A 23,716-nucleotide genomic window follows, 5' to 3' on the forward strand; every position below is an offset into this window, starting at 1 on the left:
TGCTCATCCTGTGGTCCATGTGGGTCCTAATGCCCCAGCAAAGTGACGGGAACACTATACTGTAAACAGGCACCGTCCTTTGGATGAGATGTAAAAACTGAGGTCCTGACTCTCTGTGGTCATTAGAAATCCCAGGGTCTCTGTTTAAAAGAGTAGGGGTGTAACCCTGGCATCCTGGCCAAATTTGCCATTGGCCCTTACCAATCATTGCCTCCTAATAATCCCCATTTATGAATTGGCTTCATTACTCTGCTCTCCTCCCCACTGATAGCCGGTGTGTGCTGAGCGTTCTGGCGCACTATGGTTGCTGTCGCATCATCCAGGTGGATGTCCATTACCTGAAAAGTGCTTTGAGTGGAGTGTCCAGAAAAGCGCTATATAAGTGTAAGCAATTATTATTAGGAACTGTAGAGTTCTTCCAAGCATCTGGAACAATGCCAGTGTCTAAAGAAAGCTGTAATATGTGTTTAAACACTCCACTCAGTTCTTCAGCACAATGCTTTAATGTTCTGACACATATTCCACCTGACTTGTTGACTTGGATTTAAAAAAAAATATTTTGCACCCATGCAAGTTGATATTTGCAGTGATTTTCCTGGAATAAGTGACTGACAGCCAGCTCTCAAATCATTGAGGTGAAAGGTGAAATAATACTTTTTGAAACATTTAAAAAACTTATTCAAGTTTCAAGTTTATTGTCATTACACTCATATGGATTAACGAAATGCTATTTAGCTAGCTCTCGGACAAAAGTAGTACAAAGAGAAAAACAACAACAACAATAACAATACAATTGTGTAGCAAAAGAAAGACAGAGACAACAGGCAGTGTGCAAAAAACAACAACAGATGATGTGCAAAAAACAATCACAGACCAAGAGAGAACGAATCTTGACTTTTGTTCGAGTTTTGACAGGTTTTTTGAAGGTTTTGGTTATTTTGTCCTACACTATAAATAAAAATTCTTGTACTTGGTCTGGATCCCTCTCTCCCAGAGAGAAATCTCTTCCTTGTTTCGTCTGAAGTGACTCTCCATACCTCTGCACCTCTGTAGTGCAGTCCGCTGTGTGTTTCACACTTCTGTGAGGACAAGACGTCAGTTCCCCCTCTTTCCCTGAACTGGAGGGCAAATACTTAACCCCCCAGAAGACCCAATTGTGAGTTATTTACTTTCTTCTTTTTCTTTCCTTTTAACTCTTATTATTATTTTCTTTCTTAGAGAGCTGTCTTCTATAAAAAAAGAGATCATAATCACTCTTCTCCCTTCTAGTAAGCACAATATATAAGATAATAAGAAAAGAAAAATAATTTAATCTGTAAATTCTAATTTCATTCAATCACTAATATCGGAAGCAAAATGTGTTGCAATCCATTTCAAAATTTGAGTTTAGCAAATCAAAGGCACTGTATGATCTAAAAGAAACCTGACACGGTAAGAAACCTGAGGATAGAGATGAGAAGTGTTGATTGACCAGCAGATGGCACTGTGTATCAGTGTGTAGACAGAGGATGCCAGAGTGCAGGAGGCATGTAGTCCATAAGATATAACTTTATTGTTTTTGGATGTCCATCCAAAAGGGTGGAAATTTCTCTTTGCCATAAAAAATGACAAAAAAACTCAGCATAAACTCAGCATAAAATAAATTCACATTAAAAACAAACAATACTCATAGATATACAACAGGAAATATACAAATGTGTCTCTTTGGACATATTCCATTAGCATTACTAATTAATATATTGATTGACAGGTTAGTCAAAAATGCTGTCGACATCTTTGACAGTTCATTACAAATTAATTACATGGGTTGCATGATAACAGAGAACGCAAAATGATTTCTCCACAGGCGACGCCATTGTGGATGCTGTGCGACTGTGGCACCATCTGTGGAAGAGAAAACAAACATTAAGTAAGATAATTGACGTTTATACTTGTCGACAACATTTTGACTGACCCTGTATATTTTTTGGCCACAGACATTCTAAATCACCTCACTGAAGGAAGCAGATGGAAATGGGAATGAAGGGGGAGTCACCAATAATAATCTCAGCTTTCTTTGGAACTGTGGTATAATACAGCTCTTTAAGCTGTTTCTGTGGTCTGCCAATTATTTTACTAGCAGTATTAACATTTTTGGCCAATTTCCCTTATACTCCCCGTAATTCCCGTAATACTCAGGCTATCACACCATACCTTAATGGCAAAAGTAAGGATGCTCTCTACTAACATTCTATAAACCCTCTTTAAAACATCTGACTCACTCCAAACCCTTTCAGCTTCCTGATCAAAAATATATGCCGACTAGCCTTCTTCAAAATGCAATTGGAATTTTCTGTAAAGTTTAGATGTTCATCTCTTAATGTTCACAAGTATTTAAAACACTGAGCAACTTGCACCAGCTACTGCAATTAATATAAGAGAGAGGATGAAAATCAAAAGTAATTATGTCACAAGTAGCCAGTTCTTTAGTTTGATCAATATTAATATGAAGCATGCTTGATTGATACCACCTTTCCAGTTTTTTTATTTTTTCAGAGATATCTTTATCTTTTGTCTCTCCCCCCCCCCTTCTCTATCACCCCCAGTAAACAATCCTACATGGGCCATATCATCTGCTTACTTTAACAGAATGACAGACGACCACCTCCATTTCCATTTAGTTCATAAACCAGTAAAGGTAGTAAATAGTAAAGGTAAGAAAACACAGCCCTGGGAAATGGTATATTCATAACATCTTCATGTTCATAAATAACCCCCTCAATGAGTGGCATTTGGGATGAGTGCTTTGACCTTAATAATTTTAGGTACATGTATAATAGTTGAAACTTCCCACATATTCCACATATTTCCACATAAGAATAAATTAGTGCGAGAAATAACTGAGCGAACTCCTCTAAATTGATTACCACACACGTTTAGCAACTTTTCCCACAAACCACCTGGGTCAGGTCCCTTGGCTTGATCTGGAAGAGACATTTAACAACCTCTGTCTTGGTCAGTGGTATAGATGATCTCCTCAATTATCCCATTACATGTATCTCTCAAATTAACAGAGTGAAGCCTTCCATAGAAATAATTGCAATCTTTCACAAAGCTAACAGCAAAATTCCCGTTGATTGGGTTTTCCACTACTACCCACAATTAAATTAAGCCTCCTTCATGTTTGCTTAAGATTTCCTAGATAAAGAACCTATACTCTAATATCTCTTTAAAATAATTTTAGCCTCACTCAGTACAGCATTAAACCAAGGGCTTGGCTTAACTGTGGTCATTTAAGATCCTGAATTGTCCCGGTCAAATTCTACCCGAATTTCAATCTCAGTTTGATGATTTTGTCACATCTCCACCTCATCCTTTGCGCCGTTTGGTGCGCTACTGGCACTTTAACAGTGGCTGCCTATGATCTATCTTGGTGAAAACTGCTGTATAAATGCAAATAATAACAACAATAATAATCCATCCGTCTTCTAATCCCTTTATCCAGTACAGGATCATGGAGGAGCTGAAGCCTGTGCCAGCAAACAACGGGCCAAAGGCAGAATACACTTTGGCTGTCCATTCCAGGGGACACACAGACACAAACAGACGCACATACAAACTCACACTAGGGCCACCTCCCAGAAGTCAAATAACCTAACACTTTGGATAGTGGGTACCATAGTGCCCTGAGGAACACAGGGAGAATGTACAAACTCCACACCAGGTAGGAGCGCAGGAATTGAATGGCAGGGTGGCGCAGTGGTTAGGACTGCTGCCTTTCAGTGCTGGTGTGCTGAGCCCAATTCCTGGTGTGCAGTCTTCATGGAGTTTGTACAGTATAGATAGATAGATACTTTATTGATCCCGTGAGGGAAATTGCAGTGCAACAGCAGCTTAACACGGTATGTATTGTAAGTATTGCATGCTATGTAACGTATGTGTTGTTTGTACTTAACACACGTACAAAAAAGGTTGCAATGTAATAGAGCATCTATCAATGCAATATTGGTCTAAAACAGTGCAATATAAGTTGAGATAATAAGAGATCCTGTATTGCTGGAAACATTTGAGTTAATTCTGGCCTGTATTTCTTCACTTGTGTCTTTCTGCTTTATCCTAATTGTTTCTTAATCAAACAGATTGCCGCACTGATTTCTCATTGATTTTCAGTAAAAGTCTTTCACCCTTGTTGTAACATCATGTCAACAGTTTTTCCTTGATGCTTAATTTCTTCACACCACAGGGTAAGCCCCAGACATCACCTACTGGAAACAAATAAAATAAATGCCAATTGGTTTTGGCAAACCTTCTCCCCCCCCGCCCCATCTATAGCTTTACTGTATATAAAGACAGTAATTTTTCCATGAGTCCATCAATCTGGAGGAAGAACCTGTCTTGTGAAGAAAGGTTCCCCTTGCCACTCTCTGTTTTCTTGTAAGTATTCTTGATTAATATTCTTCTTTTGGTATTACAACTGAATGTTGTGTGTGATACAATTTTAGACTCTTTTCTGAACAATTTGGACACTAAACCACACAAATACTGTCATAAAGCAGTACTGCATTGCATACTGCTGCATTGTCAATGTTGTACAGTACATGTTTCTGAAGACACTCTTTCTTGTAGACACTCTTTTAGATGGCAAAACATTGGTAATGCCAGCTGTGATCCATACATCATCAGAACACACAATAAGGAGTCTATGAATGTCTGTGATGCAGTTTCTTTAGCGAAGACAATTTACACCAAAAAATCCAAAATATTCCCTATTGCTTGGCAAAATGATTAACTTGCTGACGATGATTTATGGTGGCTCAGCTCTTAGATTCTCGGTTCTGTGTGGAATTAGCATTTTTCTCCATGTCCAGTAGATGACCCAGTTTCCTCCTGCCTTCCAAAATTATGCTGGTTTAAATTTGTGTCTCCAACAAAGAAACAGTGTGCTTGTGTGTGTGGCATCTGCAGTGACCTAATGTCTCATCCAGAGTATCACTCTGTCCTGCTCCACAAGCCCCAAGGACAGGTTTCACAGTTACTAAGAACTTCACCAGGAAAAGACAATTTAATGATTATGATGAATAATGTCTGAAACAATTAGGATACTTCTGAAGGAGCCCTTGGAAAGATCTCTTAGCCTTTCATAAAAAACCTCTGTTACTCTGAATCTTCTAATGTGACGCTTAGTTGCACCACAAGCAGTGTGCTGATCTTTTTTCTCAATGTCCCTCAATTTTTTTTTGATTTTTGCCTGTTTTTAAGGAATTTTAGGAACTTTAAATTTCAACTACTGTTTGTAAACGTTTGATGACAACTCCATAGACAAAACTCTATATAACACTGTAGATAGAGAAAGAAGAGCAGTGAATTTATTAGACACATGGAAAATAAGACTTGTTATTAAATGAAACAATAAACAAGCAGGCGGTAATAAAACATACTAGAAACCTTAGTGTGTTGTATCGGTACTGATATTATATACTGTACAGTAAATAACGCTCAAAAGAAAACATTTTTTTTATTTTGACACAGGTGTAAAACTGAAATAAAGATACAGCGAGAACAGCCAAGAAGAAACGTAGAAGAACTTGATTCATAAAGATGAAATCTTTCATGGTTCTTAGCTATTTCTGTGCATGGTAAGTAACTTCTGTTGGTTAATTAGAATCTAGCCAGGGACATTAAAGTAAAAATCACCAGTATTAGAAATAGATTCATGAATCTTATGCTCTAAGCACTTCATATTTAAATACTAAAGTGTGAAAAACAGGTTTCCTACTACTTGCTGTTTAATATGAGTTCTTGTATGTAGGAATTATGTTTTATCAAACCGTACTTTGGTCCGATAGTGCAAGGAGGTTCCATTAGAGTATGATCAAAAAGCCAATCTTGTTATTTTATTGGCACAGCTGGGTCAAAGGAGCTCTTTTGATTAAAAACTATTTTATGCTATGTTATGAGGTCAGGTCCTTTAGATTTCTTGGAAGTAATGTTTCATTTTTTAATTTTTTTCTTTTCTTTTTCATTGAAGGTCAGTTTTTGCTTTAGACCCAAAAGAAAATGTGGTGAATACAAAACATTGTAAGTATTTTATAGGGCATACTGATTAAACATAAGATATATTCAGCTAAATTTGTATTGTATACTGTACATTATCGTGCTCGATATTTTGTCAGGAAATGTTAGCTTGCTGTTATGTTAAATAAAATAATCCAAATACCCAATGAGCAGTTGTTCTTGTAACACTATAACTTGTTACAGAGAATGTTTCCTTAAGAAAGGTGACAAAATAGCCCAATAGTAATGCATGTTTTGTTCCTGGCAGTATAACAGGCAGTGAAGTCTTGGTACTCAACACTGCCGTAGTCTCCAGGCCTGTTTAGGTAACAAGTCGACTGTCAGATTGGGGCTGTGATGTGAAGTCCAGCACCCCCACACTGTAAATGCTCACAGGGACCGCTAGCAATGTTGCTTGTAAAGATCTTTAGGCAATATAGAGATTCTCACCAGGCAGTTTAAATATTGTGGTTCTTATCGGCTGCTTGCGAAACCCAGTAAACCATGAACCAGGTGTCTTTCTTTACTAATCATGCTTTCAAGGCATGATTCAAGTCACAAGGCAAACATTCTCAGTAATTTCAGTAGATTACATTTTATTCACAAAAAGAATATACAGTATGTGAATAACATATGACATGAAATAAAAACATTTCTACAGGTGATAGGCATGGTGTAAGCCTATATGAGAAGCTCTGGAAAAATAATATGGACATTGCCAGAGATACAATGAAAACTGACTTCTTGAAAAGGATGGAAGCTGGGACGCTTGAAGCAGAACGATACATTAATTTCACTCTGCAAGACATCTACTACTTAGAGGAAGTGACAAAATTACTACAGAAACTGAGCAAAGAAGATGAGCTGAGAGAAGATCTGAAATCTTTCATAATGGGCAGATACAACAGTTACAGTAGCTTTGAAAAATATTCATTACAAATGTACCAGCTGAAGGTAAGACTGGATTCCTTTTTCGTTACTCAGTCCTTTTATTTTCTTTCTAATTTTCTAGAAAAGACTTCAAAGGACAGCAACCAGAACGATTTCTGGTCTCATGGATTCTCATGAGACATTATGAGAACAAAATCGTTTCAGCCGCGAACAAGGAGCCTAAAGAGATTTGGCTCAAGTACAGTGTATGAGATCCTCAGGCAGACAGAGCAATACGAAACTCTTTCACACTCAGTAGTGAAATAAGGACATTACATTACAATTGGAAACTAAATGAGGCTTAATTTGGGACAGAGAATAGATCTTCCGTTCATCTAGAAAATATACAGTACTCAGGAACTAGAACAGGCTTCCTGGTCCCAGACTGAACACTATAATGAAACGACTGGAAGAAATTTCATTTTCATTTAATTACTAAAGTGGCAAACAAGCAGGATGAGCTTATACTGTAGCCAAGCTTATACACAAGGAGTCCATCTTCATCTTACAAGAAGTCAAGGTGTCAGCATTCACAACAGGGTTTGTCTAATGGAGCCCTTTTCTGATCTCAAGTATACGTTTCATTGTTGATTCTAGAGATGTGCCTTGATTTGTCAAGGCGTGTGATTTTAACTAACCTCAATTTTATCCAGAAATGATATATTCTAACATTACCTATATTTTGCACACCTCTTGACAGTGTCCAGAAGATTTAAATGGTGTGTCAATTTAAACACCTCATTCTTTCTCATAGATACTTTCTTCAAGTGTAGTGTTGTTGTTGTTTATTCATTTGTTTATCCAGTTGTTTATTTATAGGATCTATTTTTCCTACCTGCATGTAACACTCTGCAATTGTCTATATCATGTCATTTGCCACATGTTTGTTTTTGTTCTAATAAATGTTTCTTTTTGTCTTGCCTATAGAATACCAGTGCCATTATTCCCTCTCCTACAATTGCAAACTACATTCAATCTTACAAGGCCATATCAGAGGACGACCATGTGTACTTTGCGATTGCTCTTCTGCCCTGTTCAAAACTTTGGCCTTATGTGGCCCAAAACCTCAAGATCTCAAAAAAGAGTCCATATTACCCCTTCAAGAAGAATAACGTGGAAGATAATTCAAAGAAGCATTATGAGAACCTCCTAGAGAAATATCGTTGCAATATTGATGAGTCAAAGGCTCAATCTCTCTTTCGACTGCAAATGGCACACGAGAGAGAGTTCTTCAGCACATCATGACAGCTGTCACTTTGTTCTGAGATGATCTAATTCCTGATTCCTGACTGCCTAGAGACTGCCAGGGTTAAATTAATCTACTTTGCAAGATGCGTTTTGACTCTATCCGACTTTGAGCCATTCTCTGTATTAGAAAATCCAGGTGTTAGATACAGTACATGTTTAAGGTGATTATCATATCATTGAAATAAATACCACATCTCTTACCTTGAAATGTTATGTTAAAACCTTTAATGAATAAAACCCTGATTTCTATCAATAAATGCTGTTTGGATTATGCTTTACCTTATTCTAATACTGTAGTATTAAAGCCAATGCTTTGGAGATGCCTATAAAACATGTAGACACACTGGCCCACCAGGATCATAATTTCCCACTCTGACTTGGGGTAATTAAGATACAATAAAAAGAATAAAAGATATAAAGTTTTATTAGAATGTAGAGGCACTATGCAACAATAATATTACAGATTCCCTTATGAAACAATCCTGTGTTTACTGCATCACATGATTAACAATGGTTTGAATTTAGTCTACATGATTAATGTCTTGATTATTATAAAAACCACCAATTTATATCCATAATGCCATGGTTTCATCTTGGATTGCTTAACATTATTACCCTAAGTGAAAGTCTTAAGGTTACCATAAATTAACATACAGTGCGTTACTGTATTAAATACTATTATAATGATGGTGTACTGCATATCTACAAGATCATTGGTCTGTCAAAGATGTCTATAGTTATTATGCTGACTAAACATACACCACAGCCTATCACATCTTACCAATGGCTACCATGCATAATCCATGGTCTAAGATAGTGTTAGCTATGAGCCTTAGCCCAGATCAGAAACCTTTAGTACCTAATAAATAATCAAATAAAAGTGTATTTATGATATATTTGTATTTCTACAACCAAAACTGCATCTATTGTTGGTAATATGTTTAAAAAACTGTTATGCACAGTTACGTTCATTATGATTGTAACATTTAAATATGGGTTAAAGTAAAACAGATTGTGTTTTTCCACTGACTTTACAAACTTTTTCAACATGCTTTTTACACAGAAATGTTTTAATTAAACGTTTTTTTGATTATGAAACAAAATATGAAGATACAGTAAACAAATGGGAAGAGAAAGAAGGGCCTAATTAAAACAATGAAACAAGTATCTAACCACACTTTCATAGGATCAAAGCCTTTACACTAGCAAAATGTTATCTAGCTGTGCTTCTGTCCATAAGAAAAGCTTCTGCCATGTAAAATACATGATGCACCATTACAGTGCTACATTTTAAGTTTTATACTAATAGCTAACTTGGTCCATAGAAAATGTTATTTATACTTTAAAACATGAGAAGAGGGCATTCCATTCAGGATGTGTCAGGCTTTGAGCCTATTGTTTGCTGGTATATGCTCTGGCTCTCCCATGTCTCTGAACTTCAATAAGCAGTAAGAGAATTTATAGATGTTGTGTCAGTTGAGGCATTTTTTATTTTTCATAAAAACAATATATTCAAGCCCTCTTTAGCAATTAAAGAAATACCTGAAGCTGTTAAGGCTAAACACAAAACAATTACTATTATTTTTATTATCTCACACAAAACTCAGAAGTATCCCTAGTTTTTTTTACTACAGAGATGGTGTCTACTTAGTCTGCTTTTTTCTGGAGTTTTATGCATGACCTCATCCACAAAATTGAAATTATCGGGTCGATGTGTATTTGTAATTTCCAAGATTTCAGAGAGTACACAGGAAATGTGTCACTCTAAACTTGACACACCCTGGACAGGGCTCCAGTCCATCACAGGGCAGACACACAGACACAAACACATCACAGCTTATTTTCCAAGAAGTAAATTAATTTACTAGGATGTTTTTGGACTGCGGAAAACCGGGAAACCGGAGCACCTGAAGGAAACCCACACAAACACAGGGAGAGCCTACTCCATGCACATAACACTGATCAGAATTGGAACCCAGGACTCCAGTGCTTCAAGGCAGCAATGCTAACCACTCCCTAAACCTTACCATTCATCTGGCACAATATTGTTTTCAAAATTGCAGAAGGAACAGAAGGAAGTGTTATGAAACTCCACTACTACATTCAGAAACACTTAATTGTGAAAATTCGTAGCTGTGCTGAATAGACCAAGTAAAGTTAGAAGCATTGTTTTAGTTTAGTGAGTACTCTCACTCCTTACGTAAGAAGTACCGGTATAGTTGTATTGATGTATATATTATATTAAGGTTACCTTGCTTGAATAATTGTAGAAGACGCCTCTGGGACACCAGAATGTTGCTACCTGTACACTGTAGAACTCACTTTATCCTATATAGACCAGAAAACAGAAAACAGCTACCATAAAATATTAATAAGGTTATAAATTAATAATAATTTAGTAAATTGCATTTACTACACAGCACAGTGAAACTTACTTGCTTTAATCTGATGAAATAAGATGAATCAGCAGGGGGCAGAGTGTCTTTTGTGTCATGGAGTGGCCTTGCACCCAGCAGTGAGTCTGGAGGCTTTCCACCTCAATATGAGAGCGAGTTTGTTAATGAACCTAACTGTCATAATTTCTATTACACTGCAGTTGCTTTTAAATCTTTAATCTGTAAAAAAGCATACAACTGTGTGACATTTATTAGTAAAACATGACAGAAGTGTGATAATTTTGTGAAATTACAAAATGAACCATACACATTTTAAAAATGATTACATTTTATTCAAAACCTAAATGAAGACTTTAAAAGGTAAGATAAGCAACAGTAAATGTCAAGAGAAAGAACTGAAGTACAGAATGTTGATTGCTTGTGTTATGGTAATAACAGCCTCAGTATTTTGGGGCAAGTCTCTACCAGATTTGTAAAATGGTTTGGTGCAGCTTTTGCTTCTTCTTTTTGGTGGATTTGCTCAAGCTTTCCCAAGTTCCTTGGGTTGCTTCAAGTAAAGTGTGATAAATCCATCCATCCATTTTCTGACTGCTTTATCTAATAGAGTATTGTGGGTGATCCAGAGTCTGTCCTAGCAAGCAACTGGTGCAAAGTGGGATACACCCTGGACAGGATACCAGTACATTGTAAGGTAAACACAGACACACTCACACCTAGGCCAGTTGTCCAAGAACCCACTTAACCTCTTTGGACTGTGGGAAGAAACCCATGTACTGTATATACAGGGCAAACATACAAACACTATGCAGATAGCATCCCAAGAACTCAACCCAGGGACCCCGCAATACTAACGAGTGTGTCACCCCAAGTGAGATAAATTCAGTGACAATTCCGTTTCTGCACTTGGTACCTAGGCAATTCATGACTTCACCACCTGACCGTGGAATGTGTATGGGGAACCTGTCTCACACAATTATGTAGTGGATCCACCAATCAGTAGCAAAGAAATAAAAAGGACAAAAATAAAACCATCATTAACCATAACAAAATGACTGTTTACAACAGAGCATCAAAGGAGAAAAGCAGGCTATGACTTTGGGATGAGCCTTGTAGTAAAATAGGGCCCAAAGGGAACTGTAGATTTTCATAAAAGTAAAAAATGACTGCTACCTTGAAGATTATGTATCTGTCTATCCTGAAGTTCCAGATGTATTTTTAAGTTTCAGAAATTAGCAAAGAAATAAAACTTTAAATTCCTTGGCGTCCATATCACCGAGGACCTCACATGGTCTCTCAACACCACCTGTCTGATCAAGAAAGCGCAACAGCGCCTGTACTTCCTAAGACGGTTGAAGAAGGCTAAGATATGTCCCCAGATCCTCACTAACTTTTACAGATGCACTACAGAGAGCACACTGACAGGCTGCATCACAGTGTGGTATGGCAACTACAGTGCTGCTGACCGCAAAGCCCTACAGTGGGTGGTGAAAACTGCCCAGTCCATCACTGGGGTTACCCTCCCATCTATCCAGGAAATTTATGACAGACGGTGCTTGAGGAAAGCTCTAAGCATCATCAAAGACCCCACACACCCCAGCTACAGACTTTATGATCTGCTACCATCTGGAAAACGGTACCGGAGCATTCGGGCCCGGACTACCAGATTCAGAGACAGTTTTTACCCCCGCACTGTTAAACTGTTAAACTCCCAGCCTCTCTCACTCTCACCTCACCTCTCACCTATGATCTGAACCTCACAGTGCCTTCTTTCTTTCTTTCTTACCAAAAACCCAAACACACATTGAAAATCTACTTCTACCATACATGTCAAAGGCTCACTCCCCATAATTTCTATCCCTTTATTTAATTCTGTTGATGCATATTTTTGCACATAACCTGCTACCTTTTTGTTGTTTTGCACATCGTCTGTTGTTGTTTTTTGCACACTGCCTGTTGTCTCTGTCTTTCTTTTGTTACACAATTGTATTGTTGTTTTTGTTTTTTTCTTTGTACTACTTATGTCCGAGAGCTAGCTAAATAGCATTTTGTTTTACCATATACTGTACCATGTATATGAGTATAATGACAATAAACTTGAACTTGAAACTTGAACTTGAACTTGAATTGCATAACATCCTGAATACATCATACTGGTAAGGCCTGAACAGCTTTCTTCCATCTCAATAAAATTAACCATTTGACAAGGAACCAAAGACAGAATCCAAAATATACATAATTTTATGGATGTTGGGTGCCAATTCTTAGATGTAATCAGGTATTACAAATCTTTGTAGTATATTCCAATCAGGCATAGTCAGTTGCCTTTGCCTGCAATATGCTAATAAACCTTTACCTAACCAGGACAGATAAATTATCACAAATTCTGAAATACATGGATGATATGGAGAGGATGCATTAATACAGCAGGACATTTACTGGAGAAATATACAGTAAATTAATTACTTTGCTTAAAATAACAAAATTACAAATGCAATTCCCCATCCATGATATGGTCCAATAAACCTCTAGATACAGTTCCAGAGTCATTAAGCTGCCTGAAATTCTGAAGGCTTCTTCCAGACTCTCAGAATTCTATTCTCAGTCTTAATTATCTCACTGTCGGTCTGTAGCCTTATTGGGGAAATGTCTTTTTTCTGGGTCTGTCAGTCAAACAAAAGTAGAATATCACAAGAAGGTATTCCATCCATTTTTTAATAATTGTCGGGCTGCTTCTTCTAATTCAGGGTCCAGTTCAGAGCTGATGCCTATCTCAGCAAACAGCAGGCACAAGGCAGGGGGTACACCACAGAGAGGACACCAGTCCATTACTGGGCAGACACAGACACAAACACAGACTCTCACACATGTTTTTGGACTGTTGGAGGAAATCAGAGCACTTGGAGGAAAACCTACACAAACACAAGGAGAACAAACGAACTCCATGCATATAGCACCTCAAGCCCAGACCTGAACCTTGGACCCCAGTGCTGAGAGGAAGCCAAGCTATTCACTGTGCCACCATGCCACCCACACATGGGTAGTGTTTCACAAATTTTTTGTTTCTGCTGTTCTGTGTAATTTCACACATTTCTTCAATGCAGCATGTACTGTAAAAGTGTTGTAAATGCAGTGCTTGCTTCATTTAGGTCCTTGGGTAAACCTCCAGCTTGTCTGACCTAACCTCTGACTGACTCTGAGTAATATTTTGACACCTAGAAATTATTTTTTGCTGTTTTGCTGTTTGTCTGGGTCCCGCAGTCCTCCTTCTTCCTTTTTCTGGGGTGTCGTAGGTTTATACCACATAGTTTAACACTCTACCTTCTCCATAACCCCATTTTTAAGAGTGTTGGAGGAAAAACAAGTGATAAAACCTGAATGGAAAGCAAACGGGACCTAGGATCTGACACTAGAAAGTGCAGTCTGCAGTAGGACAGCTACTGAAACACAATGTATTGTGAGCTTTGTGCTGTAGACTGGGAGCCTGATGAGGTAAAGAGTAGTTCCTCAGTCAGCAAGAGGATATGTGTACATGCGCTGTTTCATACAAGCTGACGTATGAAAGCGGATACCAGCTGACAGGAAATTTTTGCTGACTTAAGCAGTCGATGAAGGAATTCTAGGAATCCTTTCTTCCTGTCTATCACAGGGATGAAAAAATGTTTTGTTTTTGGATCCATGAGGCAGTAAGTACATTTATAATAAAAGTTTAAGGAAATGACTTGATGAAAGTTACTGTATTACTGAAGATGTGAATTTCATATTTTCAAGAGCCTAGAATCCCAAAACTAGTTTCACAGGAGAAATTCTGTGCACCTGATTTTACTTTCACAGCCTTTCAGTTCCTCCACAAATTCAGCAGCCCCAGTTCTGTGTGCTATTGAAACTGGCCTTTTGTCTCAGCTTTAACAGAGTAATATGTGACTCCCTTGTTTTATATTATAGGCCATGTATTGAACAGGGCAATGTGCTTATTCTTTAGTGTAAACAGCCAACTGTGGGCAACAAGTAACTTCAGTAGTTTTTTCATGAAACTTTTTAACTTTGTCACTGAGTTTGCACTTAAAAAAATCACCTTACATGTCTTCTCAGTCAAAACTACTGGCATTTTTATGTGATTTTTATCTGCTTACTAAACATTTGTCCAGATTACATTTATAATATTATGAAAGAATTAACAAGCAGAAGCTCAGTTCAGGGCTGTAGAAAGCTGGTTTCCATGACCCTTGTCTGGATAAGTGCTTTACTAAAAACAGGACAGATTATCAGCATGGAATACTGTTGGATTCCTGCCGGTTATTAATTAGGATACCCAGTGATAATCTATCACTAAGTGCCAGAATGGGTCTTCAAAGTTTTCATGACACAATTACTGTATTGTGAGTCAATGCCACTGCTTAACACTGTAAAAGTGGAATGTTGTGTTATGTGAATTGTGTTATGTGTATATGGTTCACAGTTTACAGTTGTGTTATGTGAATTGTCACGGGGACACTTATCTCTGATGTAAGTCTGGAAAGTTCAGACATACTGTAGCAAAAATCCATCTGCTCTGTCAATATCCTGTAAATCTGTTGCTTCATCTTTCTGCAAGCTCAGATGTCACAGATTGATCAGGAAAAGGAACCACTTTTCGTCAATACTCATGGTGCAATTCCTTTGAACTTGAGCAAACTGTCAACATTAGGCACAATACGTGCTTTTCAAAGTGGTGATAATTCTTTAGCAAAGTAGCAACAATATGCTCCTCTAACTCCATTGTAGCTAGTCATTTGGCAGCCATACTTTCTGTGCTTTTTTGAGGCATCATTAATGATTTTAAATTTTGTTTGAGCCTGCAGCATACTGTATATGTTAGGTTTTCAATTTGAGTTTCTAGACCTACATTAATGTGATTAGGCTTTCCTTAGCAATTATTAACCATCTTAAAGCATTCTGGGTCTCAGGGGAGCCAAAGCCTATCCAGACAAGCTACACGGGGTAGGCAGGACATACCCTGGATGGGACATCAGTCCATCACAGGACAAACGCAGAGACAAACACTCACACCAGGGCCAATTTTCAAGATGCCAATTGACCTATCAGTACTGTATGTCCTTGCACTGCTGGAGGAAAGTGAAGCACCGAGAGGAAACCCACATGAATGCAAGGAGAACGTAAAAATGCATGCAGACAGCACCCTAGGAATTGAACCCAGAGCCCCAGCCCTGTGAGGCAGCAATGCCAACTACTGTGCCACCATGCTGCCCAGTTGTGCCCTACAGTGCCTGGCATCGGTATTTAGACCTTTGCATCGCTTTATTTTGCATTTGTTCCTTTAAAGCTTCCAGTCGTGACACTTTGTATTATACCATAATAGGAATTAGTACTTATTATATGCTTCACATATTCAAAGCAAAAACAAAAATAAAGAAGTAAATAGATCATTAGTAAGAAAAAAAATGGAAATGTCATGACTGCATAAATATCCAAAATCTTTGAGTTGCCTCTCAATGTGTTCAATACTAGTTGTTCACTGTTACGCATTCCACTCGCGCCGCTCTTCCTTCTTGCATTCCCACGCGCACACCCTGTAAAACAAGCTCACGCCGCAAGTAAACGCCAATCACCTTTCTCTCCCGTCTCTATTTTAGTTCTCCTTTTTCCTCACTTCCCCGCTTACTACTGCGGATTCTCTTCGAGCTCCCTAGTGCGCGTTTACCTCTTGCTTCTCTCTGGTTTTCGGTTTCGCCTTGTGATTTGGATTGCTGCTTCCTCGTTTTTTCTTCCGTGTTCTGAACTACTCGCCTGCTTCCTGGATTCGATTTCGCCTAGTGTTTTTGGATTGTTGCTTCTTCCTTGTCTCTCCGTGTTCCGACCTACTCACCTGCCTCCTGGTTTTCGTTTTTGCCTAGCGTATCTGCTTTGTCTTTCTCTTGTCTTGAGTCCTGCACGGGATCCTATTGCCCTAGCAGCCCTATCTAACAGTTCACATGATTTCATAATAAAAACACACATCTCTGTAAAGCCCCTCTGTAAAGGTGGTGAAATTGAAATAAAGATTCTGACATGATTTTCAAGGAGCTTGGATTCAAAGCAAATTAAGGATAAAGTTTTGTAAAAACACAGATCAGAAAAAGGATCTGGGAATATTTCAGAGACTCTTTACTATCTCTCTTAGCTTGAAGTAGATCATTAAGAAGTATAAGGTACACACAAACTGGGTAATTCAGCCTGTCCTTCAAACTGAGCAGGGATCTGAGTCTGACAAAAGTGCCTACATAAATACTGATGGGCCTGAATACTTATGTAATCAGCATATTTCAGGTTTTTCTCTTTAGGTTTTTACTAATATGTTCTGCCTTTTATGTTATCCTTAGAAGTCTTCATTCTGAGCCTTCAGGTTTTTAATAAATTAAGTATGAAAAAATGTATATGCCTAACTTTGTATTTTCACAAAATGTGTTTCCAGTTGAGTTTGTCAAGACAGGTAACGTCATACTCTGCACTTGCAGAATAATGAACCTTGTGTATGTACTGCTTTAATTTATGAGTGGTAGGGGTGTGTTCCTTACATAGAACTAGATGTATATGCCACTCAATGTTGTCTGTTTGTGTTTCTGTAGTATTGGTACTAGCTTGTTTGTGACTCAATGAGAAAGAAAGGAAATTAACCGATAATATGGGAATTAAGAGTTTAAACTAGGTAAAACAGTATTATTAGGTTAAGAAAATGGGAGGATGTTATTTATTTAAATAAATTATTTAATCTATTAATTTGTTGCCATTTACATTTTTTTCCATGAGAAAGGGAGAACTTTGCATAGTTCTGCTTTCTAAACTATGGTTCATTCTTTTTAATTTTTTGGTAGGTACTATCTACTCTTTCTGAGTCTGCATTCAGACTAAACTCTCCTTCCTGATACTGGTTCTAAAAGATGTCTTGTACATCTGAAGACCTGTGTGTTATTGAAAGTCCTCTTTTTCCAATTCATGATTCCTGGAGAGCCCTTCCCTTGTTGACTATTAAAGAGGGCTTTGAGGCCCTCTGGTGACTTTAGGTGTAATTACAGCTCTGTCTCAGTCCACGCTGAAAAGCAAAAAGAGGAAAATCAAAGTGCCTAACTAGTTTGGTCACAGTCCTTCACCAAACACAAAATGATGACAGGATGCGAAACAGAGTAGGAAACGAAAGTGAATTTATACGTTTTTGTATACAGAAGTATTTTAGTGTATTTCTATAGTCTCTTTTTGGGGTCTTTTCAGTGTATCATAATATATTTAGACATAATGCATAAATATTATAATATGTAATATACAGTACATTTACCATAATCAGCCATGTATTTGCTTATACAATACATTTGTTTTACTATATACTGTATATTATATTTAATATATTATATATAATATATATTATATCTTATTTATATATACCATATTCATTATATACATACTTATATATGTTTGTGCCTCGAACATACAGTATATATCTCATAGGTCAAAAAGACCTTTTAAAACCTGAAAGAGTTTTAATATTTAAACATAATGTTTTGCTCAACGGCTCAGCAACAAAAGGACCCACCCCCAACTTTTTCCGTCACACAGATACTCACTGTCAGACCTGCCCAATATACCAAAGGAGTCCAGTCTACTGCGGGCTGGTGGTTTCACTGCAGGTTAAGAGCAGGTTAAAAGTCTGTATAGGGAGATCAACTACACAGGGGAAAAACAACCATATAACAACCACCACAAACAACCAACAACCATAAGGAAAATATGTATATACTTTAACTCTTAATCGTCTCCACACCCCCTCTGGGGCACAGGATGCATAATGAATGTTCTGTCACTACCTGCAATAGCAACCCAAGGCCACTAGGTGTCACAGGGCCCAAATCAGCAGAGGTCAGGAAGTTGCTGATGCCAAGCATGAGTCCAAATGTGTAATGTAATGTTTCTTTATCAGCCCTATATAATTTCTTGCATTAGGAATTCATCTTTTCACATACCCCAGCTTTTCTCCATGGAGACACAGACACAGAGAGAAGCTTGGGGTCAGAGCACAGGGTCTGCCATTGTACAGCACCCCTGGAGCAGTTAGGGTGAAGGACCTTGCTCAGGGGCCCAACGGAGTAGGATTCCTCTGCCAGCCATGCAATTTGAACCGGCAACCTTCCAGTTACAAGCGCAGATCCTTAGCCACAGCACCACCACTCCGCCCATAACTGTGACTGTTGTTGCAGTATATTTTGTCATTCTCTTATCTTAAGCTATAGTGTATTTGCAACTCAAAAGACCCTAAACTCTACTATCTCCTGTTTATGTGGTCATGTCATGTCATAAGCTGCACCATCATCTTTGCTGGAGATCAATATGTCTGCAATGACTTTAAATTAATCCAGTACAAGAATTCCTCATGTTGGATTTTCCATATATGCAGCTGTAGTAGGAATGCACATATTCATTCAATCTGCCTGGAGTGTACAGAGTTTACTCAAACTATTCAGCTCAAACGAAATGACTATCTCTGATAGCAGCATTACAAAGGGGCAGATGGAGAACCAGTTAAATAAAAGCCCTTCTAAAGTAAAGAAAAAGGTTTTGCATCTAGATTTGAAGGAACTCAGGGAAGGTGACTCTCTGATACCCATAAGGAGATTTCAGAGCTTTGGAGCATAGTAGGAGAAGGCCCTGTCAGCCATAGAGTGTAAAAGGGCTTGGGGTAGAGACAGAATTAGACGAACGAAAGATTTGAGGTGGGGAGTAAAATGATAATAACTCAGGCAGGTACTGAGGTGCCCAGTCATGTAAAGCTTTCTAGGTGAGAATTTTGAATTTGACACAAAACCTGATAGAAAGCCAATGCAAGGACTCCAGGATAGGTGTAATGTGATCACAGAAGATTACACAAGACCTGGTCAGGATTCTGGGTGCCGAATTCTGGACATACCTGTACATTAGTATGTTTAATGTGTATTTAGATACCCCGGTGAGAAGGGCATTACAGTAATTAATGAGAGAGAAAAAAAAGAAAATGTTGACTAGCTTTTCATCAACAGTTAGTAACAACATAGGACAGTCTGAATTTTCTGATTATTTTTCAAAAGAAAGATGTTTTTGTAATATGTTGCACATGAGGGTCAAAAATCAAGCCTGGATCAAGTATTACCTTCTGTACAGTACAGATAGGGTTACTGGATTGGATTTACATGAGGGAAGTTTTGAGTCATCCATGTTTTATGTCAGAGATGCAATTAGTGAGAACAGAGGCAGCCAGTTTAGTGTAAGGTTTAGTACTGAGTGTCATCAGCATAGAAATGATAATCTAGGCCATGTGATCTTTATAACTGATCAAGTGGGAACATGTAAGTGCTGAAGACTTGGGGGCCCAGTGAGTCCAATTTCAGAACTCAAATTACCAAGATAGGCAAAGCGATGTCAATCAGTGAGGTAAGACTTGTACCATTTAAGAGCAATATCAGAAACTCCAAACAGTCTGAAGATGAAAAAGTAAGAGATTGTGGTTAACAGTGTTAAAAAAATCACTGAGGTCAAGAAAAATAAAAAACAGGAAGAGAATTAAAATCAGAAGCTATAATAAGATTGTTAGTTACTCTAAACATTTGCAGTGCAGTGTAGTTGGGGTTCAGATATGTTACTTGCAAGTAACTTAATTGTAACAGCATGTTCCAAAGAAAGAGTAGGTTAGATAGAGGTACAGTGATAGGACTTAAACAGAAAAAGGGGATTATACTGTAAATATCAATGATGTCCCCATCACTGCCAGAAGGTCAAGACTGTTGAAATAAACTGTAACCCAGAAGAACACTCTTGTTAAACAAGAGCCCATCATTATGTTTGTGCCAGGTTGAAGTCAAACATGGGAAATTGAATTTGTCTCTTTGATGAAGTCATAACAGAACAGTCTGTTGTTCATGGATCAGGTGTTGAGTAATGCTGATCTAGCTGGTTTCAGTAGACCAAGGGGGTCTGTTGGAAAAAGTAGTGCATTCCAGGGACTGAAGGGAGATTAGATTGCTGAGGTCAGCACCACTGTGGGACAATCTAATAGCCTTGTGCAGAAAGCAGACACAGTACCTCCACAAGTGGAGAAGGAAGAAAAAGGCAACCACTACTGCTGCGATGGATATATCTCATTGGATGCAGGATCTTGATAACACAATACTCATATGTAGATTTACCAGAAAATCATTCTATTAAATAGGGGAGTATCTTATGAGCGTTTTGGTGGAATCTTGGATGACGACACAAAAACCAGGAAGGAAATCCTGGATCCGGAGAGTATAAAGTGGTTTTGAAGAGTACTCAGTTCAACAGCACAGATGTGGAAAGCTGGCAATAGATCAGAATCATGTTGGAACTCCAAATAGTATAAAATGTGCAAAAAGAAATGGCTACAGTAGGTGGGGAACATAATCCTATTAAAGTAGTAAAAGCAATGGGAAAGGAGGAAAAAACGTATTGTAATGCTATGGGGTTCACGTGGGCGCCCTCTCCACCGCCACATCAGGTCGGCCCCCACCGTTGGCTCTCCACCACTTAACTCGCAGTCTCCCTGGAGGCGTGGGTTTAAATCCCACTCCTGACACCAATGTAACGCATACGGTCACCATTGATTGTGAGAGCCGGATTACCAGAATGGTGACGTCACGGCCCTTCCCTGTGAATAGCAGGGCCCGCAGCCGCTGGGCTGGGGGGAGATCTCTCTTTAGCTCAACAGGCTGGGTCCCTGTTGAGTGACGCCAGAGGCCTGGGTTTGAGTCCCCAACGGTGCGGGGCTGACCTGATGCAGCAGCAGGCGAGGGTGCCCACGTGAACCCCGTAGCGTTACGGTATTAAATAAATAAAAACAAGAAAATTGAAAACTGACGAGAGGAGCGGCAGGCAGACACACCTGCATTTCCCCTAAACCTCACATCAGCAAGTCAGAGACGCATTCAATATATCTGAGATTGAAGAATTTCTGTCAATAATTTGCACTATTCTGAAACGTCAAGCCTGGATCAAATGTCACTCCAAAATGAAATGTTATAGCAAATTCTATATTTAAATCAAATCCTATAACAGATTGAGCCTTAACCGATTCCTTTTGCAGCCTACGCATGCTGATGCAACTGTGAGATGCAACCTTCTCAAACATCTTGAGGTTTAATCATCAATCGCATCGCATAATTGTAACGAACAATTCTTTCCGGACCCTATGCGGACGACACAGTCCGACGGAGTGGGGAAACACTAGCGAAACGTCATGCAGGAAAACGGGGCTGAAGACAAGGGGGCGTGTCCAAGGTGCGCTGGTGCACGGGGGAGGTGTGGCCGAGGCGAACAATCCAAAGAGTAGTCCTAGGAATATCCAAAACACAAGGGTAAGCCCAAAACCAGGAGATCCATCAGAACAAAGAATTAAAAACCACGAAGACCGGGTCAGAACCGGCGGACGGGGAACAGGAACGGGAACAGAGGTTAAAACCTTAACGGGACCAGGCGCTTCCTGGTCCCGGACTCGCACGATATGGAAATCAGAGCAGAGCCCGGATGAGCATCAGCGCCTGTCTTTTAAGGTGGGCTGGGAATGGGAAACAGGTGCGCAGAATAAAGTCTTTAGTGAAAGGGCTGGAGCACCCTTAAGGAGGGGGGACTATAATCGTGACAATAATTTTCCTCAAAAGTTGTGAAACTCCACTAGAGGCTGCTAAAGGAATCTAACTGCTGCTAAGTTATAATTGACTAATTGGTGAAGGGTAAAAATTCACTTCTCACATGGAAATTATTACAAATGTTTGGAATATAAAGAGAATCTAAAAGAATTTATACTTTTTTAGACAAAGAAAGGAAATGGTGTCTTCAACTGTAATTAATCTAGTCTAATTCTTTTTTGAATTAGATTTTTGAAGAGCTGATGAACAGAAAATGAAGAGGAACCAAAGAGATTTTTCTAATTAATACTTCTATGAGACAATCTGATTTTCGTAGTTACAAAGAGAGCAGGTTTCTCTGAAAGGTGACCACCAGTACATCATAGGAGTCTAGAGGGGTTTTGCATGCCAGTGACAGACCACCCAACCACACATGTAAAATCAGATGACAGATTGGCTCAGGGCCATAGTCAGTGGCCTGAGGGTCAGCATTCACCACACTGTCCTCTCTTTATAGGGTATATGGAGACACTGAGCTCTGCTCTGTTCCATCCAATATTTCCATCACAATCTCTGCCTGAGGGATTGAGGGTTTTTAACAGAGGGCACTATGATCTCCTTGTAGCCTGGGGGACACTGGACGGACATGTCTCCCTGATACCATGTCTCTTAAAGTATTATGTTGTCTGTCTCCTTTATATTTTTGAACTCAGGATCTGTGCACTTTAGCCCTAAAGCTAATGCTTATAACAGGTTTATTCTGTAATACAATTACTGTATTTTATGTTTTCTGGAATGAGGCAAATTATATTCATATTTAGAAAATGGTTTATTATTATGTTAATTCGTGATAGTGGTTTGTTTCATGAGCCGTGTGCAGATGAGGCTCAGGTAATGCTGTTTTTCTCCCGGTTTGAGTCTGTCTCTGCTGCTGGTCTGGATGTAGGGATTGCCCTGTGGCACTGAATCTGATATGGCTCTGGAGATTCACTCTCTCTATTAGGCTCTTAGGCTATTACTACACACTATAGAAGGAAATCCAATTTAGTTGTGTGGGTGGTCTGGGTACATTCCAAAAGATGCAGTCTTCATAAGGAGGAAACTTTTAAAAGTTAGCTAAGTAAAAACTCTTAAAGAAACATAAAAAATATGTAAGACACCTTTCACCAGTTTTTATCCTCTCAAAAGTAATTGATTGAGGATGGCGGATGTGACTGCAATTTAAAAGTTTAATGTTTAAATTATTGACTATGAAGTTAATTAACAGAATTAATAATAAACACCAAAATCTAGCCTGTTCTGTGTTTCCTCCCTCTTAGCCTACCTATGGCAACTACCTCAAATGATACCCTGAAGGTTTCTGAGTGAGGCCTAAATAATACATTATTATTATTATTATTATTATTATTATTATTATTATTATTATTATTATTATTATTATTATTATTTATCTATCTCATTTCTAACGACTGC

The 23,716-nt window shown here is 38.5% G+C and overlaps 1 protein-coding gene across 1 annotated transcript; it reads left to right on the forward strand.

The window, feature by feature from the left end:
* Positions 1-4,307: 4,307 nt before the first annotated feature.
* Positions 4,308-8,468, forward strand: LOC107079203 (aminopyrimidine aminohydrolase-like). The gene is made up of 5 exons (XM_015361630.2): positions 4,308-4,413; positions 5,509-5,615; positions 6,008-6,057; positions 6,695-6,987; positions 7,891-8,468. The coding sequence occupies exons 2-5, from the start codon at positions 5,578-5,580 to the stop codon at positions 8,206-8,208; spliced, it is 699 nt and encodes a 232-aa protein (XP_015217116.1). The 5' UTR covers positions 4,308-4,413; positions 5,509-5,577; the 3' UTR covers positions 8,209-8,468.
* The last annotated feature ends 15,248 nt before the right edge of the window (positions 8,469-23,716 follow it).

Source organism: Lepisosteus oculatus, chromosome 13 (assembly GCF_040954835.1).
Source record: "Lepisosteus oculatus isolate fLepOcu1 chromosome 13, fLepOcu1.hap2, whole genome shotgun sequence".
Classification (NCBI taxonomy): Eukaryota; Metazoa; Chordata; class Actinopteri; order Semionotiformes; family Lepisosteidae; genus Lepisosteus; species Lepisosteus oculatus.

Excerpts from the sequence above, each read along its gene's own strand:
- LOC107079203 (XM_015361630.2), top strand. The coding sequence starts at position 5,578 with ATGAAATCTTTCATGGTTCTTAGCTATTTCTGTGCATG. Across the intron at positions 5,616-6,007 it reads CTTAGCTATTTCTGTGCATG|GTCAGTTTTTGCTTTAGACC; the intron begins GTAAGTAACTTC and ends TTTTCATTGAAG. Across the intron at positions 6,058-6,694 it reads TGTGGTGAATACAAAACATT|GTGATAGGCATGGTGTAAGC; the intron begins GTAAGTATTTTA and ends ACATTTCTACAG.